Source organism: Manacus candei, unplaced genomic scaffold (genome assembly GCF_025592945.1).
Source record: "Manacus candei isolate 608988 ecotype Guabito, Panama unplaced genomic scaffold, ASM2559294v1 h1tg000017l, whole genome shotgun sequence".
Classification (NCBI taxonomy): domain Eukaryota; kingdom Metazoa; phylum Chordata; class Aves; order Passeriformes; family Pipridae; genus Manacus; species Manacus candei.
In genome coordinates, this window is record NW_026138065.1 from 14216727 (window position 1) to 14235351 (window position 18625).

The following is an 18625-nucleotide window of genomic DNA, read 5'->3' on the forward strand; positions in this document are numbered from 1 at the left end:
TGTAGGAGTTTGTGAAGGAAGAACAAGAATAGGAATAAATGAAAGACTTGTAAGCCTCATCTCGAGAGGGCTTGGAGAACTGAAGACTTGTGATATTGCTTAGACCTGTCTTCCAGAGTGTCTGTACTCAGAGCTGACCAAGCCTGGTCCAGGGCAGAGGCAGAGGTGCATACAGTCATCCTCCTTCCAGTGCTAGAGAAATGTCTCCGTGCAACACCCAACTCACCACACAAACATGCTCTGAATGCTAAAATACCCCCACACATGTGTACCCCTCACCCACTGTCAGGGCCTTGCTTCCAGCTACAGACATTACGCTGGCTGACACTTTGGGGCACCAGTGACCAGGTCTGCACACACACATTGCCCACCTCACTGTGAAACACCTACCCCTCACTTTGCCCTGATGTGTGTATGCTACATGTATCTATTATGTACAAACTCATACTTCATATACACACTGTCACCTCTAATTTATCTCTGCTCACCTGCCTGCAGGGGCTGATTCTCTTGTTCCATTATCCTTTACTGGGTGGGAACAGAAGGCAAGATTTTTTTTAATATAATTTGCTTTTCACCTCTCACATCTGCTATTATTCCTGAAAACATAGCTGAGCTGCTGCACATTGGAAAAGGTTATTAATTTTTCTGCCTTAATCAGTCTAGGTTCTTCGATTTGTCACATTACTGTCCCATCATCCTGTTTAGGAACCGCTGAGTGAGTGGAAAAGCTGCAGCTGATCACAACCTGAGGTGGCCCATGGGAAACTTATTTACAGGAAACAACAGCAAAGTGATACCTTAATGTTAAAACAGCAGCAAAACCCAACCTAGGTCACCTGCTTAAGAAAAACTCTCAAGGACCACGAATATTTCCAAGGGCTGTTTTTCCATGCCAGAGGGCAAAGACACTGCCCCTTCATCTCACCTTCCCATGGGAGACTTCCAGCAGAAGTGGGAGGAAGAGCATAGCTGTGATGATGCATAAGAGCACAACACCTTGCATCGGGACATGCCAGCAAAGCCCCAAGATGCCAAGAGAACCAAAGTATCACCAGGAGGAGGGCATTTTTATAAGCACATAGTATCTCACAACCACATGAGACACTGATATCAGCAAGAATAGGATGAAAATGCTTCACTGATGTTACTAGAAGGTCACTGTCATCATCATCCTCACGCAATCCTTTCTCTGTCAGCAGCAGGAGGACTGGAGAGAGAAAGCAAGGATCCTTGTTCCAAACCCTTGGCACAGGCCATTAGGTAACCTGCCTGCTCCTCAGATCAGTTCACTCACTACATCTCCATCCAGCTGTACCACAGTTCAGAAAGAGGCTTTTTACCTGGGTTGAAACAGGAGCGCTTGTGCATTAGGGCTCCTCAGGGCTACAGTGACACAAGCAAACTGGTTCACATGGTGATGTTTCCTGCTCAGACACGCAGACAGTTGCCTGGTTCTTCCTGTAACAGCTCATCAACCCATTTGCTAAGAGAAATCTGTCTTCATTTCTTCTACCCTCACCACAATGGCCAAGTTCCAACACTGAACCTGTGTCACCAGACCCTCAGCAAGAGAGAACCAAGCCTCTCACCTCGCTTCCTGCTATCACTCTTTGCAAAAGGCCACATTCACTAGGGCCTCAGAATAGCCCTTCCAAGTGAACTTAGGTCCCTAGTGTGCTCTGACTCCATTACTGAATGTTGAGCCAGAGCCAGAAATCACAGAATGGCTGAGGTTGGCAGGCACCTCTAGAGATAGCTGAGTTCAACCCCCCTCCTCTGAGCAGGGTCAGCAGAAGCTTGTTGCCCAAGACTACATCCTGGCACACTTTGACTATCTCCATGGACAGAGATTCCACAGTTTCTCTGGGCAGCCTGAACATCCTGCATTTCAATTTGTGCCTGTTACTTCTTGTTCTGCTGCTGGGCAACACTGAGAAGGAATACTGTGCCAAACATGTCTTGCTGGCTGGATTAAGGTTTCCCTTTATATGACGAGAGCACAGCATTGTCCTCCAGAGGTATTGACCTCTCTCAACTGCTTCTAGAGCTGAGGCACCTCAGCAAGGTATTCTGTCAGGGACCTGCTGCCTCCTCTCTCAGCTAGGTACAAAAAAGTGGGCATTCTCAATCACTTGAAAAATAGAAGCAAAAATGCACCTTTACCTAACGGCTCTGCCACCGTAACAGATCAGTAAGAGACTGTGAAGTGTCATATGCTATTGTCAGGGAAACCACAAGTGCCTCAGGTAGAGATGCAGTCTCCCAGTGGAGAGGGTGGCCAGAAGGGAGTGGATTTTGTACCATCTATCAGAATAGTGTGCTCTCTGTTTCTGCTGTTTATTATAGTGCAAGCTGACATAGGCTTAGGGAGCAAAGAGATAATTGTCCTCTCAGATTCTCCAGGGGCACAAGAGTAAACCACAATAACAGTTTAAAGTGTCAGAGGAAACCACCCAACTGAGACATCACTGAAACCTCAAGCACCACTGGAAATTTCTGGGTGTCCAGGGGACACCCAAAAAAAAGCAACGAAAGCACATGGGGCAGGCATAAAGGAAGGTGATAAACAAGTTGTGCTAAAACATTGCAGCAGGATTAGACAGCCAGTAGGTCTGAAGGACAGGCACAGTCCTGGGAGAGCTCGTGAAGCACAGTAGGACACAGCTACATTGAAAACAATCCAAGCAGGAGCACATGAGAGAACAAAATAGATCAGGATTAATGGAGCAATAAGAAGTATCGGGTCACTGTGGAACTGCTGCTGTGAGGCTGCTGGAAGACAGGACTGAAGTGCCCTGGCAGAAAGCATAGGAGGAGTCAGAGAAATACCACCCAGGTATTTCTGCACAAGGCTTTAGCCAGTCCTACCTACTCCTTATCCCTTCAGACACTAAATTCACTCCCAGAACAGTGACGGGCAAGGGCACCCAATAGCATGCTTATAAACTGCAGTACTTCTGGGTATACAAAGGCACCAGTCTTATTTCCTGCTGGGCAAGGTGTAAACCCTGAAAGATCCTGGTCTGTCATTCATCCCTCTTGCAAGGTTATAAATTACTGCAGTGAAAGTAGCATCTTCCTCACAAAGGATATTTGTTTTCTTCACCTTGACCTGTTTTGATCTGTGTATCACAAATATGTGGAGGATCATATGGGGCTCAGTAGACTGAGGTACACCTGCTTTGGCTGCCATGTGCAAGGTCACGCACACACAGAATCAGAGAATGGTTTGGGTTCAAAGGAACCTTAAAGATCATCCAGTTCCAACCCCCCTGCTGTGGACAGGGACACCTTCCACAGGACCAGGTTGCTCAGAGCAATCATCTGACCTGGCCTTGAACACTTCCAGGGATAGAGCATCCACACCTTCTCTTGGCAACCTGTTCCAGTGCCTCACCACTCTCATAGTAAAGAATTTCTTCCTAACATCTAAACTAAACCTACCCTCCTTCAGTTTAAAGCCATTCCCCCTTGTCCTATTACTACATGCCCTCGTAAAAAGTCCCTCTCCAGCTCTCTTGTAGCATCCTTTAGGTACTGGAAGGCTGCTATAAGATCTCCACAGAGCCTTCTTTTCTCTAGGCTGAACAACCTCAACTCTCTCAGCCTGTTTTCACAGCAGAGGTGCTCCAGCCCTCTGATCATCTTGATGGTCCTCCTCTGGACTCGTTCCAAAAGGTCCATGTCTTTCTTGTATTGGGGGCTAAAAAGCTTGATGCAGCAATCCAGATGGGGTCTCACAAGAACAGAGCAGAGGGGGAGAATCACCTCCCTTGACTTGCTCATCACACTGTTTTTGATCCAGTCCAGGACACCTCTCCCACAGCACCATACAGCACTGACCAAAGAAAGCCAATATACCCACAAAGGAGGTAGGAGTTGGCTGAAGAGTCAGGTAATGGGCTGCTAAAGACAAAAGACTCAGAAGTGCAGGCAGCAAAAACTAAAAGGAGGAGACTTGAGCAAACCTAGACCTGAGAGACGTGTGCTCTCAAACATGAGATGCTCGGACACTGCAGTGTCATCCCAGCTACAAAGCCATCCAAGCAACGTAGTTCTCATCTGCCATCACCCTGTCCCACATGCCATAGAGTTCTGCAAACACCAGTGCACCATGCAGGAATAGTCCCTTTTCCACAGCTATCTGTCAGTACCTCTCACCCCTACCAAACACCACTTGCACCTCAGATCAGCACTTGGTCAAGAAGCATCCAAATGACACCCTATAAGACAGCTATGCTGTATGAGTTCATAGCATGGGATGTAGACTTTCACTCCAAGGAAGCTTTGAAACCTCAGTCTCCAAAATGGAAAAGACAATGTATTATTAGCCTTGTCAGCACCTAACCTAAATTTCAACTACATCCTGTACTCCAGACTAGCAATTTTTGTTATGCAGCTTTTGTTATCAAGCCACAGGAAATCTCCAGGAATCATCTTTTGAACCCCAGTGTTCAACGAGGATTGCCACATTTAGACATATGTGGAAAGATGAAAGAACTGCACTAGAAAAGGGCAACTTACATGAATTTTAATTACTCTAGTCTTCGCTCCACAATTCTTCTTGAGCAGCATCTTCTGAAAGAGAAATAGAATCCAGGGATTAGTAGAAGTATCATGAGGGAACAGAAAGAGGGAGGCTGTAGGGAGTCTCTTTTCATCAACATTTAATTAAAACAAGATGGATGAATGGTTAGGTGAGGTACGAAAGATTACAATTTGCCTAAGGTGGCCACCAAGTAATCTGGCCATCTCCTAATCTGAGACTGCCTCAAGCAGCCTGCACAAAGTCCCCTGACAGTGGTCAATGCACAGAGTCCTTTGGCAGTGGCTAATACCCTAGGTTTTGAAAGAACATACAAGAAACTTCACAGAGAAAGGGATGGAACAACTGCCTAAAAGGAAGTTTCTTCCTAATTTCTGTCAATTAGTGGTTAGACTTCGCCCTGAAGCAGGTGAATTTATCTTCCTTTATGAAGGAAAAAAAAGGCTCTTTCATGTAAATGTGGACGTTCCCATTCTTTAAGAATTATTTTCATTATGCTTATTTATTTAGAATTTAAAAATCCAAGGTAAAAGTACCTGCCTGCAGTCCTAAATCCCTTTGCCACATATTGGAAGAGCCATTAAAGTTGTCTTAAGAAGAACTGCACAACTTAGCAAACAGGATATACTTGAACCAGCAATTATTCTGTGTAACTGGAGAAATAAACAGGTGAGTTTCAGTTCTATCCCAGTTCTGAGACAGTGCTTTGAAAGGTTGTAAGTGAACAAAATTATTCTTTCCCCCAAAAAAAAAAAAAAGGTCAAAAAAACCCTCCCAAGTGGAAAAACAAGGCTTCAAGAGAGAACAGTTTTTCCACTAAAAAAATACTTCAGTTACATTTTTTCATAGTGAAAAACCTGATGACAGAGACATGTCAGGAAGAAACTTCTCCATCAGATTTTGAAAAAAATACTAGATTTTCCTAGCTCCCATTTTCTACCCTTCTTCAGTTGGAAAGCTGTGTGAAGTGCAGGAAAACACTCACCACATTCACATGTTTTCACAAAGCAATCAAAGTGTTTTTCAGATGAAATTCTTAACACAAAAGACATGTAGAAAGTCATCCCATCATTTTATCAATATTACTTTTTATTTGTCTTCTTACTTTTTCCAGTACAAGTCAAGATAAGAACAACACAGTAGAGTGAGCCTTGGAAACTCAAAAAGCTTAAAAAATACAAAATATGCCAAAAAAAACCCCTAAAAAATTCAGAAAAAAAGCCACCAACCCAAAACTGAAGACAGCACTCAGGTAGAAGTATTTGTTATTTTTCCAGCCAAAACTACTAGTGGGAGGTGGTAAGAAGTCCCATTCCTCCACCACCATCTGCCACTCTACATCCCATAAGCACATCTTTGCAACTCCAGCCCACATAACTGCCCAGAACTTAAGATACGGAGCTGGAGACCCACCCAGCATTTCTACACACATTAGCTTCTTTGATCTAAAATCCAGAACTCAGCACACTCACAGCCCACTTTGAAACTTTCACATGCACAGTTTGGGGCTCAAGAACAGTGTATTTCACTGTCCAAGCATGCATGGTGAAGAAGGGAGGTGCTGCAAGGATTTTGAGCTTTTTCTCTTAATCCTTTAGCAGGTGAATCCTAATGCTGTCTCAGTTATTCAAAGGGCTCAACAGTAGCTGTGCCTGATGGCTCTGCTCCCAGGTCTGACCTAGCAGCACAGCACCAAGTTTTCTAACCTAAAAGGACCCAACAGGTGTTTGCACAAAACAGGTAGAAGGAGACAACCAGAATAGCTGAGCTAAACTAACCTGAGCCTTGGCTGTCTGAGTAAACCAGTAATTCCCAGGGAATTCCTAAAAAACATCACAGGACTCGGTTCCCAGCCAGGCTGCAAGGCAGCTATTGTATTTACTTTGAGGTCACTGCCATTCTTAAGGCCCTCACAACAACACAGTGAAAAAGACCGACAAGGAAGGAGAATGTGGTAGCGCTGACAAACCCCTGGGTTTAGGGAATGGCAAAGTGAAGAGTTGTGAGGTCTTGCAAAGTTTTGGGTTCTCCTTAAGGTTTTCTTCCAGTTGCTGTGAAATGTTGGCTGGTGGGGATGAGAAGAATAGACTAAGCAACTCAAAGCCACAAGACCACTGGTGGGATAAAATGTGCGAGATACAGTCAGGTTGAGCAATGAAAGAGAGAATCAGGACTCTCGATTCTGAGCCCCAGCCTTCAGGGGAAGAACACTTACAGCAGAACACCACCTGCTGCAACATATTTGACTACAAGTTGCATGACTTTGGGTGAGACCTTCAGCTTCTCTAGGTTGCTGTAAACCTGAGCTTTAGAGTAGTACTTGGCTGAACTCCCAAGGATGAAGAGAGGCTGTGACACCAAATTACTCAGTGCCTCAGTAGCACCACTGGATCCTCTGCTGAAAAGGGACAAACAGAATTCTGTTGGCCAGGGAGCAAGTACAACACCTTCCACTACGGTGAAATGCCTGGCACAGTCACACCCAGAGGTCCCTCAATGACTCCATCAGGGTGCAATAAAAGACATTATTTCCCAACTATAAATCAGCAGAGGCAGCAAGATATTTACCTATCCTGGCTTTCTATTAAAATGTATAGGAGGACCAACAGAGACAGAAATTACAGGATGACGACAAAGACTGACTGAAAAGTTTGAACTAGCCTGTAGGCAGATGGACAACCAGCCAGACTCCTCCAAGAGGAATTCAAGTGCTCAGCTGTATCACAAGTCCTACACTTCTGGTAGCAAACAGAAGTGCTCCTTTAGTGATGCTGTTGTGATAAGCTTTAATTACATGAGGATCTTACCACTATTCACACTGTTGCTGCACTTTGCAGAGGTTGTATTGTGCAGCAAGAGCAGGATGCCCTACATAACTGTTTCATCTTTGTTCCTGGTGTTCCTCTTGATGGACTTAGTAGTAAAATGAAAACAGGACATTCCCTCATCCACAGGCTGTTAAACTGGAGCATAAATCTCAGTACAGGAAGATCTCTGGAACTGCTGGTTTCTCCTATTTCCACTTAGGTTGAAAGGAAAGTAAGACCCCTTGTGCTGTACTCTTGCAGCTTCCAGGTCCAAGACCACAATAAGATACAAAACAGAGGAAGGGAGAGAAAGAGTAAGCTAGCCACATGATCCTGCAGCTGAGAATGAATACATAGAAGGCCAGTTATCAAATGTTATTCTATTTAATCAAATTGCTTCTACCTCACTTGCAGCCACATGCTTTCTGCACCCAGCATAGTAAAGTCACACTTTACAAAAAGTAAGTCAAGTATCTTTCAATGGTTTTCCATCCCTCAGTTTTCCCTTTCCTTGCCAAACCTGAGGGCAGACTTTTGGACAGGGAAGCTAAAATGCAGTGCTGCTTAGCAACAGCCAGGGACTTTCCACAGCAGCCTCTCCTCATCCTCTCTCTGGAGACCTCCACGTCACAAGCCAGCCATGAGATGCAGCAACTCATTAACTCCTATTTACATAGATACAAGGCAGAGCTGAAATAACATTTATTTGGCTACATGACTTGCAGTAGCCTAAAGCAGGGGGAATGGCCTACAAGAAAGGTGACATGTTCAGTTTAGTAACCCTGGGATCATTCCTAACTATAGACCAATGTGAAAGTGCAGTTTTATTTCCTCCAGTTATTTTCTGGGAGTTATGACAAAGAAAAGAGCAGAGATAAATCAAAGGTCATGGAGAATATTAGTAGCAGAGCTGAGATTAAACCATAGGGTATGTTTTCCAAAACCCGTTCTTCCATTTCCTTTTCTGCAGGCAGAAGAAAAAGACACAGCATCCCCATTTCAATTAAAAAGTCTCTCCTGCTGGTCTCTGACAGAACTGCTTTTTATACATACATTTCTCATTTTAGAATTGTTTCCTTTTCACTACCTCCACAGGACAAAGCAACAACTCTTTTGTCCATTAGTGTTTTGAGTTTTTTTTTAATTGTTATTATTTCATTTTATTATCTGGTCATAGTTTTAAACCTAAGGGCCTGTCCAGAGTTGGATGCAGTTTAACTATTACTGTTTTTTTCAGACCAGTTTAGTCTATGTCATGCAAAAGAGCACAGGAACTCTCAGTTCAACACAATTCATCATTTCATGACACACTTCATCAAATGCTACATACTGGTATACAATCAGCTTGTTACAACTTAAGAATTTTGCAGGGATTTTCACTTGCTTAATGAAAGATTTCAAAATGTAATTAAAAAAAAAAAAAATCTGTGCTGTAACTTGACTGAAAGACCAGACTTGCAGAAGAACATCAGGCAGACCAGAAGTCTGCCTTTCTTTAGTTTGCTGGGAACCTTCCACAGAAGGGCTGGTGCACTTTGAAGGTATGGACACATCTTTCTGTTGTTGACATCTTAAAGCTCTTGACAGGACACAAAGTTTTAAGCAGTCCAAGTTTTCAGAAAAAGCCTCAGATCCATAACCCTTGTTTTACTTCCATGCTGTTAACTCTACCAGCTCGTTTCCCAATTGTTCAGGTACAAGAAGGCAGACCAAGCTTGAATATCTAGCACAGAAAATAGAGAAACAAGACTGATGATATTCCTTGCTTTATTAAAAAAAAAAAAGAAAAAAGAACTGAAAAAAGAAACATTACAGTGTGAGGAGAAATCGCACTCTAAATCACAGCAGAAGGTTGATGCAAAGGGAGAAACCATGCCCAGTGATGCAATGTGCAGAGAGAAAATTGCCTCATATAAGGCAGTGAGGCAGCTCCATGGCCCACTGAGCAGAGGGCTAAAGGGGCCTCAACAAGATGCATCTTGGGACAGGGAGGTGAAGCGGATGCCGGTGCAGAGGCAGTGCCCACTCCAGCCCAACGCCACTCCATGAGTGAGCTCCAGCCCAACGCCACTCCATGAGCTGGCTGGGGAAGCATTGACCTGTGGCCCTTCTCTCTCTGGGAAGGCATTTGAGAGCAAGAAGCCTGCCTGTCCTTTCCTAACAACCTTCAGAGATGGGTTTGGGCCGGGAGGAACAGCTTTCCCAACAGCTGCCAATAAGAGCCTGTTCCCTGCCCCACCACTGCTCGGGCAGGGGGGGTGTGCAGAGGGTTAAGGCGCAGGGCAGCACAGTGGGCAGATGAGGTCAGGGTGTTGCACAAAGTGGCCATTGTGCAGCACACTGCAGCTGCGGCTTCTGCTTGACCAAGTCCCACCTCTGCCCCACTGCGTGGCACAGGCAGACAGCCCAGGGAGCACAGGGGCCCACAGCTGTGAGCCACCGGAGTAGGGAGATGCATCCAGGCAAACCAGCAGCAGCCTCATGCCACTAATGGAGCAGAGGATTTCAGCAGAGCCCTTTTAACAGCACAGGCTGAACTAAAGGAAGAGGATTGGCTACCCCCCAAAGGCAGTGTTTCCACAAGCCAGACATGAAACCCCAGCAAGGCCCCAGCCAGAGCTCAATGCCTTCATCTTCCCATTTCAACAGCTTCAGGCATCTCCAGGCTTAAATATCACAGCCCAGCGCCCTCTGCTTTGGAGAAATCTTCCACCCAGGAGAGCAGTGCATGCCCATGTGGCAGGGCACGAGGGAGCAGGGCCATGGCTCCTGTCCTTTTGCCAACATGGTGATGGGCACTCTGCAAGGGGAAAGCCAGGTCTGCTCTCCCAATAGATTTAGGAGGATAATAAGGAAAAAAAAAAAAAAAAAAGCTATTTTGTAGGTTGATTTTGAACTGAGGTTTTTAATTCCTGGGCTCTGAGCAGTGCTGCTAGGACATTGGCATCACCTCTTAGCCCTGCAATACAAAAACAGTAGAGAAAAAGAGTAGGTCACAGGCTCCTCCTTACTGCTTTTAAGCTGAAGCAACTCCAGCTGACACTACTCCCCATCCAGGCTCAGGCTCTCAGCCACACAGGACTTAAATCAGCAGAGAAACAAGAGGGCCAGGCCTTCCCAGCAGTCACCTGAGCATGCTCTGCATTTGCACCACCAGGGATGCCCTGTGCCAGGGAAGCACCCATTGACTGGGCCCAAGGGTGCAAGACTGCTATCCAGTGCATCCATGTGCCAGAGGCAGACACAAGTTCCCTGCCCAGCCCCTGCAGCAGTACAGCACCCAGAAGGCTATAGTTCAGCCACAGCCTTAAATTATGATTATTATCTGTCACAATCACCAGACTTCTCCAACAGAAGTTAACAGCCTCACAGCACTTAAAAATACAAGTCAATTCAAATGATTTGGCCAATGGTCCCCTCCTACAAAAACAAACCTCGGCATACAAACACTGTAAGCTGCAAAGATACTGTGAAACACCCTGAAAAGCCTCTGAACTCTTTAGAAAGTTATTTCTAGTTTGCATTCAGTTGAATTAGTCATTAATGCTTTTTTTGCCACATTTATTTTCAACCTGTCTGAAGCTCCTTCAAAACACCAACACATTTGGTCTCTTAACACTGTCATAAAGGGCTCCCATCTCTATCAAGATAAGAACCTCAGTTTTCCAGGCAGCATCTCTGCCACCAAGTGCCGCAAATCCACAGCCTCCATACAGTGCAAACACTGATGGCTTAATGCCTCTGGACAGGGCAACAGAGGAAATGCTGATTACTAAGTCATCACTGAGAACAAATTCAAATTAAAAAATAATTAAAAAAAGCCAGACAAGGCCTTCTAAGAAAGACGTACTGCAGGGACTTGCCCAGGATCACACTCAAGCAGTGGACCGTGAAAACCACAACAAAATTATTTCTGTGGTCACCCCTCCAACATGGTGTCATTAATCACATGTTGTGCACTATTGGGAGGGGCTCAGCTGTCACTGCTGAAGTGAAATGGGTGAGAGCTTACAGCATATACAAAATGCCCCTGAACCACAGATAAGTCTTAAGTGGCAGAATAGCAAATCAATCCGACCAGTGATTGCCCTCTAAACACACACAGGCCACTTGCACCCCAATCAAGAAAGGTGATCTGCAGGTGAACACTGCAGAGTGGCACCAGGCTGCTGGGCCTAGTCAACACCCGCTACAGAAGAGAGTGAGCTAAAGTCTGGACAGCAAGGTCTGCCACCTGGCAGAGCACCAAATTCCCACTGGTCCCAAGGCCCAGAAAGCAGATAACATTATTCAAATTACAGGCTGCTTTTTGAAGTTCTGCCTCCATATTCTAGAGCCACAGTTAATGCAAACACGGCTACCCACTCACACAGCTGTGGTCTAAGCAAACAGACTCTCTGCCTGTCTGTAGGTGACTACAGGTTTTCTACTGCTCCTCTGTCTTCTTTGTGGCATACAGTCTCCAGATATGCTCTGGATCTGTACAGAAGCCCTGTCCTCCTAGGAACAGATAAAACAGGCCAGATTTGCCCTGGCACTTTTACCACTAGCCCTTTGATTTGAATTTGGGGATGGAGGAAGTGAACACTCTCTATGGAGCATCTCTGGCTCAGCAGCCGCTTCCCCTGCTGGTCTGGCAGAGTCTGAGTCTGCTGATCTGCAGGGTACATCAGATGGTCCATCTATTCACTCTATGCCAATCCCAAATCCCTCACTGAGTTTTCTTTGAGGCCTGAAAAAAATGCAAAGCTCCATTTGTGCAGGAAACAGATCTGACCAAAAACTCCAGCACCTGTGGAGTAACAAAAATGTAAAGAACAGGCAGGATTCATTAATTCCCTATCACTCATCTGCACGTGCCAAAGTTACCAAAGTTCAAATGCTGGGCTTGCCCCTCCTGCTCACTAGAGCCTGTGAAGGGAGGAGGAGTACAAAGGGACAGGGAGGTCTAGTTTCACAGCTGGCAGGCATGGCAGCAGCTCCTGAGAGAAAGCTTACAGGGCTTTTATGCCAGGGCTGCCAACGTGACTGTTTCTTCCCCTCACTCCTGGCCTTGGCTCCAAAGCTGTCCACAGGGAATGTCCAGTCTAGTCTAACATATCATCTGATGTCTCTATAGTTTGTCTCACTTCTAACTGAAGTCTTGGCTCCGACATGAGGTCAAAGCCCTCCCTCCCCATGGACTTTTGGCATAGGCAGAGCTAGGGCAGAAGGCCCACTGCCTCCTGTGGCTTTATCCCATTCCCCTCAGCACTGCTGCTGCAGCACATGGGAGATGGCAGTGCTGGGGGCTTGAAACAAGCAGCCCAGACTCTTCCACCATTTGCTGTTCAAATGTTGGCCCCACGAGCACCAAGAAGGGGTTAAGACATTAGCCCAAGTCAGGCAATAGAGTAAGCAGAGTTCCCTTTAAGCAGGGAGATACAGAAAGGGCTCAGAAAGTCACACAGCTGTATACCATGGGAAAGAAGAAAAAAAAAAATTTCTAAAATCAGGGGAAGGTACAGATTTTTGTCAGCTGTGACATCACAGGGACACAAAGAGGAAGAGAATCCACAGATGGCTGCTCCAAACCCAGAGACACCATCCTCGGTTAACTGAAAAAACTACCGGACATTCCAAATGCTCTGTGAAAGCTACAGGGTCTTGTGCACATCATCCACAAAGTGAACAGCCAAGCATCTGGAACACTAGGTTTCCAAAAGAGACTGCATGCTTGCACAGGTTTGCCCCAGAAAAAGATAGGTGTACATGTGGAAGGTAAAAGGAAAAAAAAAAAGCCGAAACAACCAGCTCAAAATGGTTTCAAGTCTAAGTTTTTAAGGCAATTTCTTCAGGTTTTTTAGCCAACCTGAATGTTTTAGATGTTAATGTTTAAAAGTAAAAATTCTTGGACCTCAATGCCTGTTTGTCAGACCAAAAACCTGCCATGAAGTACAGATAGCATAAGGGACTTTTCAGGAGGTATAAAATCCATACCACATCTATCTAATCCATCACAGAAAACATCCATTGGAAATCAGTGGGTTTCTCTGAGGAGAATCTGGAATATGCACCTTTTCAATAGATTTTCAGCCAGAGGGTTGGTTTAGTGGAGCTTCTCAAAAATAGGGCAACATAGGGTACACCCACTGCACTAAATGAGAAAAGGATTTGTCAGCGGCCTGGATCTTCACAATAGAAACCTCAAAAGGTGGCACTGAGTTGCCTCCCACCCTCTCCAGCTGAGTGCAAGGCAAGTTACCCTGTGGGAACCTTTGCCTTGTGTTCAGCTGGTGCTGCTGGGAGCACTCACAAATGGAATTTTATGCAGAAAAGACATAAGGTCACATCTCCAGATGAGAACCTGGATTAGTAGATGGTAAGGAAACTTCAAAAAGGCCAAAAGCAGACTGACTGCCTCAACAGCTCTAGAAAGCCAAAACAAGCCTGTATTAAACAAACAGGCAAACATCCCAAACCATGGGACTTGCTTGGGCTCCACAGAGTCTGAACACAGGGCACAGAGTCACTTCTCCTTCTCTTCCCAAGACACACACGTGTATATATCATGTCTGCACAGCCCTGTAGCATTTTTGAGCATCTTCTCCTTTCACATGACTATACCTATTTGTGAAATCTCAAGTGTTTGCGTGAGCACATGAAAATAAACAAATACTACATTAGAAATTACAGGCCAGAAGACAATTAACAAACTAGAGAGACCCTTTTTTGTCTTCAAATAGACATCCGTGAAGGGGGAGCAGTAGAACACTAATAAACACAGAGAGAAATGATGATGTAACCCAACTGTTCCCACATTCTCCACCCAACCACTTACTTGTTCTCCTGCACAACTGAACCTCACTTACACATTAGTGACAAGGGAACATGCTGAAGCAGCTAGCTAGCTAACAGGATAAAGGCCTCTTACTCCAGGGAGCTAATCCATTTAGGCAGAACATAACTAATGACTGCACTCTCCCATGCCCACACGCAGCAGTGCCTGCCCACACCTGCCTCACAGCACAACACTGCACATCACACAGGGCCTTGGGTGGTGTTTGAGACTTGGAACTCAGAGCTTGTGATGGGGTTTGACTTATCAACTTTGGAAGGGCTGGCCTAGGCCTGTACCCATGTGAATAGCTTGCAAATATTTCTGAGGAGCCAGCATGCCCTGCCTGTTGCACTGTCCTTCCTTTTAAGTAACTGTATGGTCTCCTTCAGAGCTGGTGATCAGCACTTGCTGATCCTGCTACCATGTTACATCCCTTTGTTCACACCCTCACAGCTGCACATGGCTTGAGATGGCATAAAGATGGTCCAGGGAACTCTCCCCGGTGCAAGGAACAATACAACCAATTCAGCAAACAGTGCTTTTCCCTGGACACTTCAATGCTGATTGAGCTTCAGCATCTCTACTTGTCCATGGGTACTACTGGATACGCATTATTCCTGCTAACTTTTTGAAACTCCCCTATGCGAGGACAGTGATATACCAGCTCAGAACCAGAAGCAGGCCACTGCCCTTCTGAACAGGTGTTAGCAGGGCATAGCAACCCTTAGAGCTGTGCCCAAAGCTGTGCGTGAAGAACTAGTTGGAGAACTGCTGACCTCATGCATGCAACTCCATTGTCTGCGTCAGGATCCACTTTCCAAGTAGATGGAAATAAACCTTCAACTCAATAGCTTGCAAGATCCATATCAGAGCCTGTATAACACGTGCCAGTGCTCATAACACATGCATCAATTTTAATACACAAATCATTTCAGTGTTTCCTTCTCTCAGTTCAGGCTTTTGGCCCATCTCACGCTTATGAAATGCTCAAGTCCCAGGACCAAGAGGGTCCATTCACCCATCACACTGCAGAAGGACAAAAGTTCAGATTAACTTGTTAAAAGAGATATCTGAATATCTCAAGGCCAAGTTCATTAAGATCCTCTGTGCAGAGAAAGGTTGATAATAAAGCAAAAGTTTATACCACATTTATATGAATAGTTTTGACAGTGTTTAAATTATTTGAATGTTTGCATCTAGAAACAAGTGAACCAGTGTCTCAATTCAGTAGTTTTATACAGTGGACTGAGCAACACAGGCAAGTCTCACAGTTGCAGCAGTAGTTACAGCTGCTTTCTACCTCTAACCCTACCAGCAGCCACATCATGAGATAGCAATCTGATTTTTTTCAGCTTCTTGTGGTTTACCGTTTCACTCAGCTCTAGAGAGTCCATAGCCTGTTTAGCATAACTGCCCATAGTAAGAGTCTGAAAAATGCAAATGGGAAGAATTAGCCTTTCCCACTTCTTGTAGCAGTCAGGCTTGAACAGAACATTGGTGTATTATGAAAGAATACAGGAATACTAAAAAAGTTGTACTATAAATCTTTCTGCTCAGAAAATATTTTCTAAGAGTACCACTTCCAGTGCTCAAAATTACACTCATTCTGCTAACTATAATTAGAAACTAATAGACCTGGTTGTATTATTTCAGAGGCTGACAAGACATTATATTAAGTTGAAAATTAATTAAGAGCCTGATTTGATAGCACACCAAATTCAGTACTACGATGAAAACATCATGAACTCACTGTGCTATTTCCATCAGAGCTCTGAACAAAGCACCACGTCTTGGATTAAGACTTACATTAAGGTACGCTCAATATACAGTCTTATCACCTAGTCAGGTGCACCATGTTCTTTTGTGAGGTTTGTCTGTCTTTCCTGCACATACAACAAACAGTAGCAGTAACAAACTTTCCTGAACAAACTGACAGCATTCCCTGACCTGCAGCGGTTTCCCCCAACTGCAAACCACATCACCTCTAATGAAACGAGAAACAGGTTTACAGAAGTGAGAAAACCAGATATCTGACTAGCTCTATTTAAGGATATTCTACCTATACTAGGAACTACACAGATCCTCTGGCTCTGCAATTTGGAAAATAATTTTTTTAAACTGTTCCTTGTTTCTTAAACATAATATGCCCATATACCATCATGGCAGAGCCTATAGGACTGTTTGATAAGCCTCTTAAGTGATATGCAAGATAGACAGTTTCTAAAGCCTCCACAGGTAGACAAAAGATTTTATTTATGCTGTACAAAAGAGCATGCTTACAATAAGATTGCAACGTAGCTTGTAAAGCATTTCAGGGTTCTATCCTTTGTACAGCTGATCAACCTATTTTTTCCATAATCAAAGGTGAAATTATAGCTTGCAAGGTTATGCTAAGATTTTAAAATACAAGCCCATTTTTTAATTAAAAATATAGTTTACCCTAGTATAGACATGACCGCAGACTTTATTTACCTTAAGTTCCTAACACTCCAGAGGTTCCTCAGTTTTGTAAATTCATCCCTATGGAAATTGCTTTGCATGAGCAAAGTCCAACAAGAGACCAAAAAGACTGTTCAATAATGAAAACCAGCAAACTTCATAGGGTTTCTCTTAAGCACCTTCATTTGTGCTTTTTAAAATTTATCTCTGGCCCCCAGGACACCTATGTTTTTGAAATCTTGAATTTAGAAAAAATGTAATTACATGTTTTTTGGCTTGGAGGAGGAGGGTTCATCTCTGATTTATCAGACATCATTTCCTCAAAACCAATTGCAGTTCAACAAGAAGTGTGTACCTGGGATCACATCCCTGGAACAGGGCAGGGAGTTTCACAAGTGAATCTGCTCTGGGTTAACTCAGTCTCCATCTACATGGGAAGTAGATGCCTCTATTGAGTGCCTCCTCCTGTGAGATGAGCTGTGGACCAATGCCCAAAACTCCCATTGACATCAACAGGCTGAAAGAAAGCGCGAGCAGAGCCCAGCAGTGTGGTTCTCATGTGAGCCAACAATGGAGAGGCTATTCAGAGCTAAGGCAGAAAATCAGAGCTAAACCCCAGTCCACGCCAAGGACAGCTGTGTTGTTGACAGCCAGGCTGGCTATTCTACCATGCCAAAGTTTGTCTCAAAACCAGAATTTCCTAGAGTGTTTACTCTAGTCACGGGCTTGGCCTTAAAAGCTCAGCCAGCTTCTGCCTATTGAACAGTAATGGTTGCTGCACTTTGAAATCTCAGACACACCCGGGACAAGCTGCTTGCTTTCTGTCTGTGGTGTCAAAACTGGAGCACAAATGCCTGACATTAATAGTTAATCTGCACCATCACACAACTGCCCTGTTTCTGCTGTTTCAAAACCCACACTACCACCTCTCTCCTTCCTTCTCACTCAAGGCAGTGCCCCATGGGGAGACCACAGTGTGTAAAGCACACCCTTGTCACCTTTCAGACACCAGTGCCCCAGTGTCAAGCCATGCTGGGCAAGGAAGGTGTCCTGCTTCACAGATACAGGGCTAAGCAATGCCAGTGAAAAGCAAAGGGAAAACAAGCTCTTGCTTGCTACCATCTCTCCTTTGTAGTGCTTTGAAACAAGTCTCTTACCATCCGATTTTTAAGCCGCAGCAGTCCCCGTTATATTGTGGCTGCTGAATTCTAAGGAAATTCAATGCTTAGTGGTGGTAGGGTAGAAACAAAGGGGGAAAAAAGCCTAGTCTATCTCTATTGTTCATTGTAGTTTCTTAACCTATATAATTAAGTCAGAAAAGCAAGTAGAAAAGTGCCACCACCATCAGATGCTCTCTGGACTATATAAGGAATAACTAGATTGGTTCTAAACAGCCATTCACCCTCCCCAGTCTCCTCAAGCCACTTCACTAATCCTCCAAAGAACTAAACTGTAAGGCTTTCTCCTTTTCAGATGTTGCTAGCATAAGCAAAAGTCACAACTTATCATGCCTGAAGAGAGATCCATTCATCTGCACACTAAATACAACTTGGGCAGTGACAGCATATGGTGGAGCGCCTGCAAACTCCTTTTCTCCCCAGGCAAGGGTGAGATATTTGTATCACAATGAGCCACATGCTGAGGGAGGAGTGGGCAGGGAGAGGTATCTGGCCAGCACAACAGTACATTGGGACTGGACCCAAGCAGCCTTTCTAGTCCAGACACACCAAGGCTGGGGGAAGTGAGGACAATCCAGCCCTATTGCAGAGGAGAAGAGCACTGTAGAGAAGGTCCTGACCTTCCCTTCCAAGCAACATCTCCAAACTGGTGTTGCTGGCAAATATAAACAGGTTGCAGCAAAACTTTTGAATCTGCCAGGCCCTTGAGGTTGCTTAGGCTGAACTCAGGAAGTGGGAAAGAGAACATGCCAGCATTATCCTTCTGCACTGTACTGTGTCAAAACAAGAAACAAAATATCCTTCGGAAAACCTTCTTGGAAAAGGACCTGCA

The 18625-nt window shown here is 44.8% G+C and overlaps 1 protein-coding gene across 3 annotated transcripts in view; it reads right to left on the reverse strand.

The window, feature by feature from the left end:
* LOC127469050 (uncharacterized) overlaps positions 1–18625 on the reverse strand; it is a 58594-nt gene that overhangs the window by 12116 nt on the left and 27853 nt on the right. For 2 of the 3 annotated variants that reach the window (XM_051782909.1, XM_051782911.1), the window contains exon 4: positions 4528–4581. In XM_051782909.1, the coding sequence (XP_051638869.1) occupies positions 4528–4581 (54 nt within the window). The remainder of the gene's footprint in view (positions 1–4527; positions 4582–18625) is intronic. The other variant, XM_051782910.1, reaches the window with a different exon arrangement.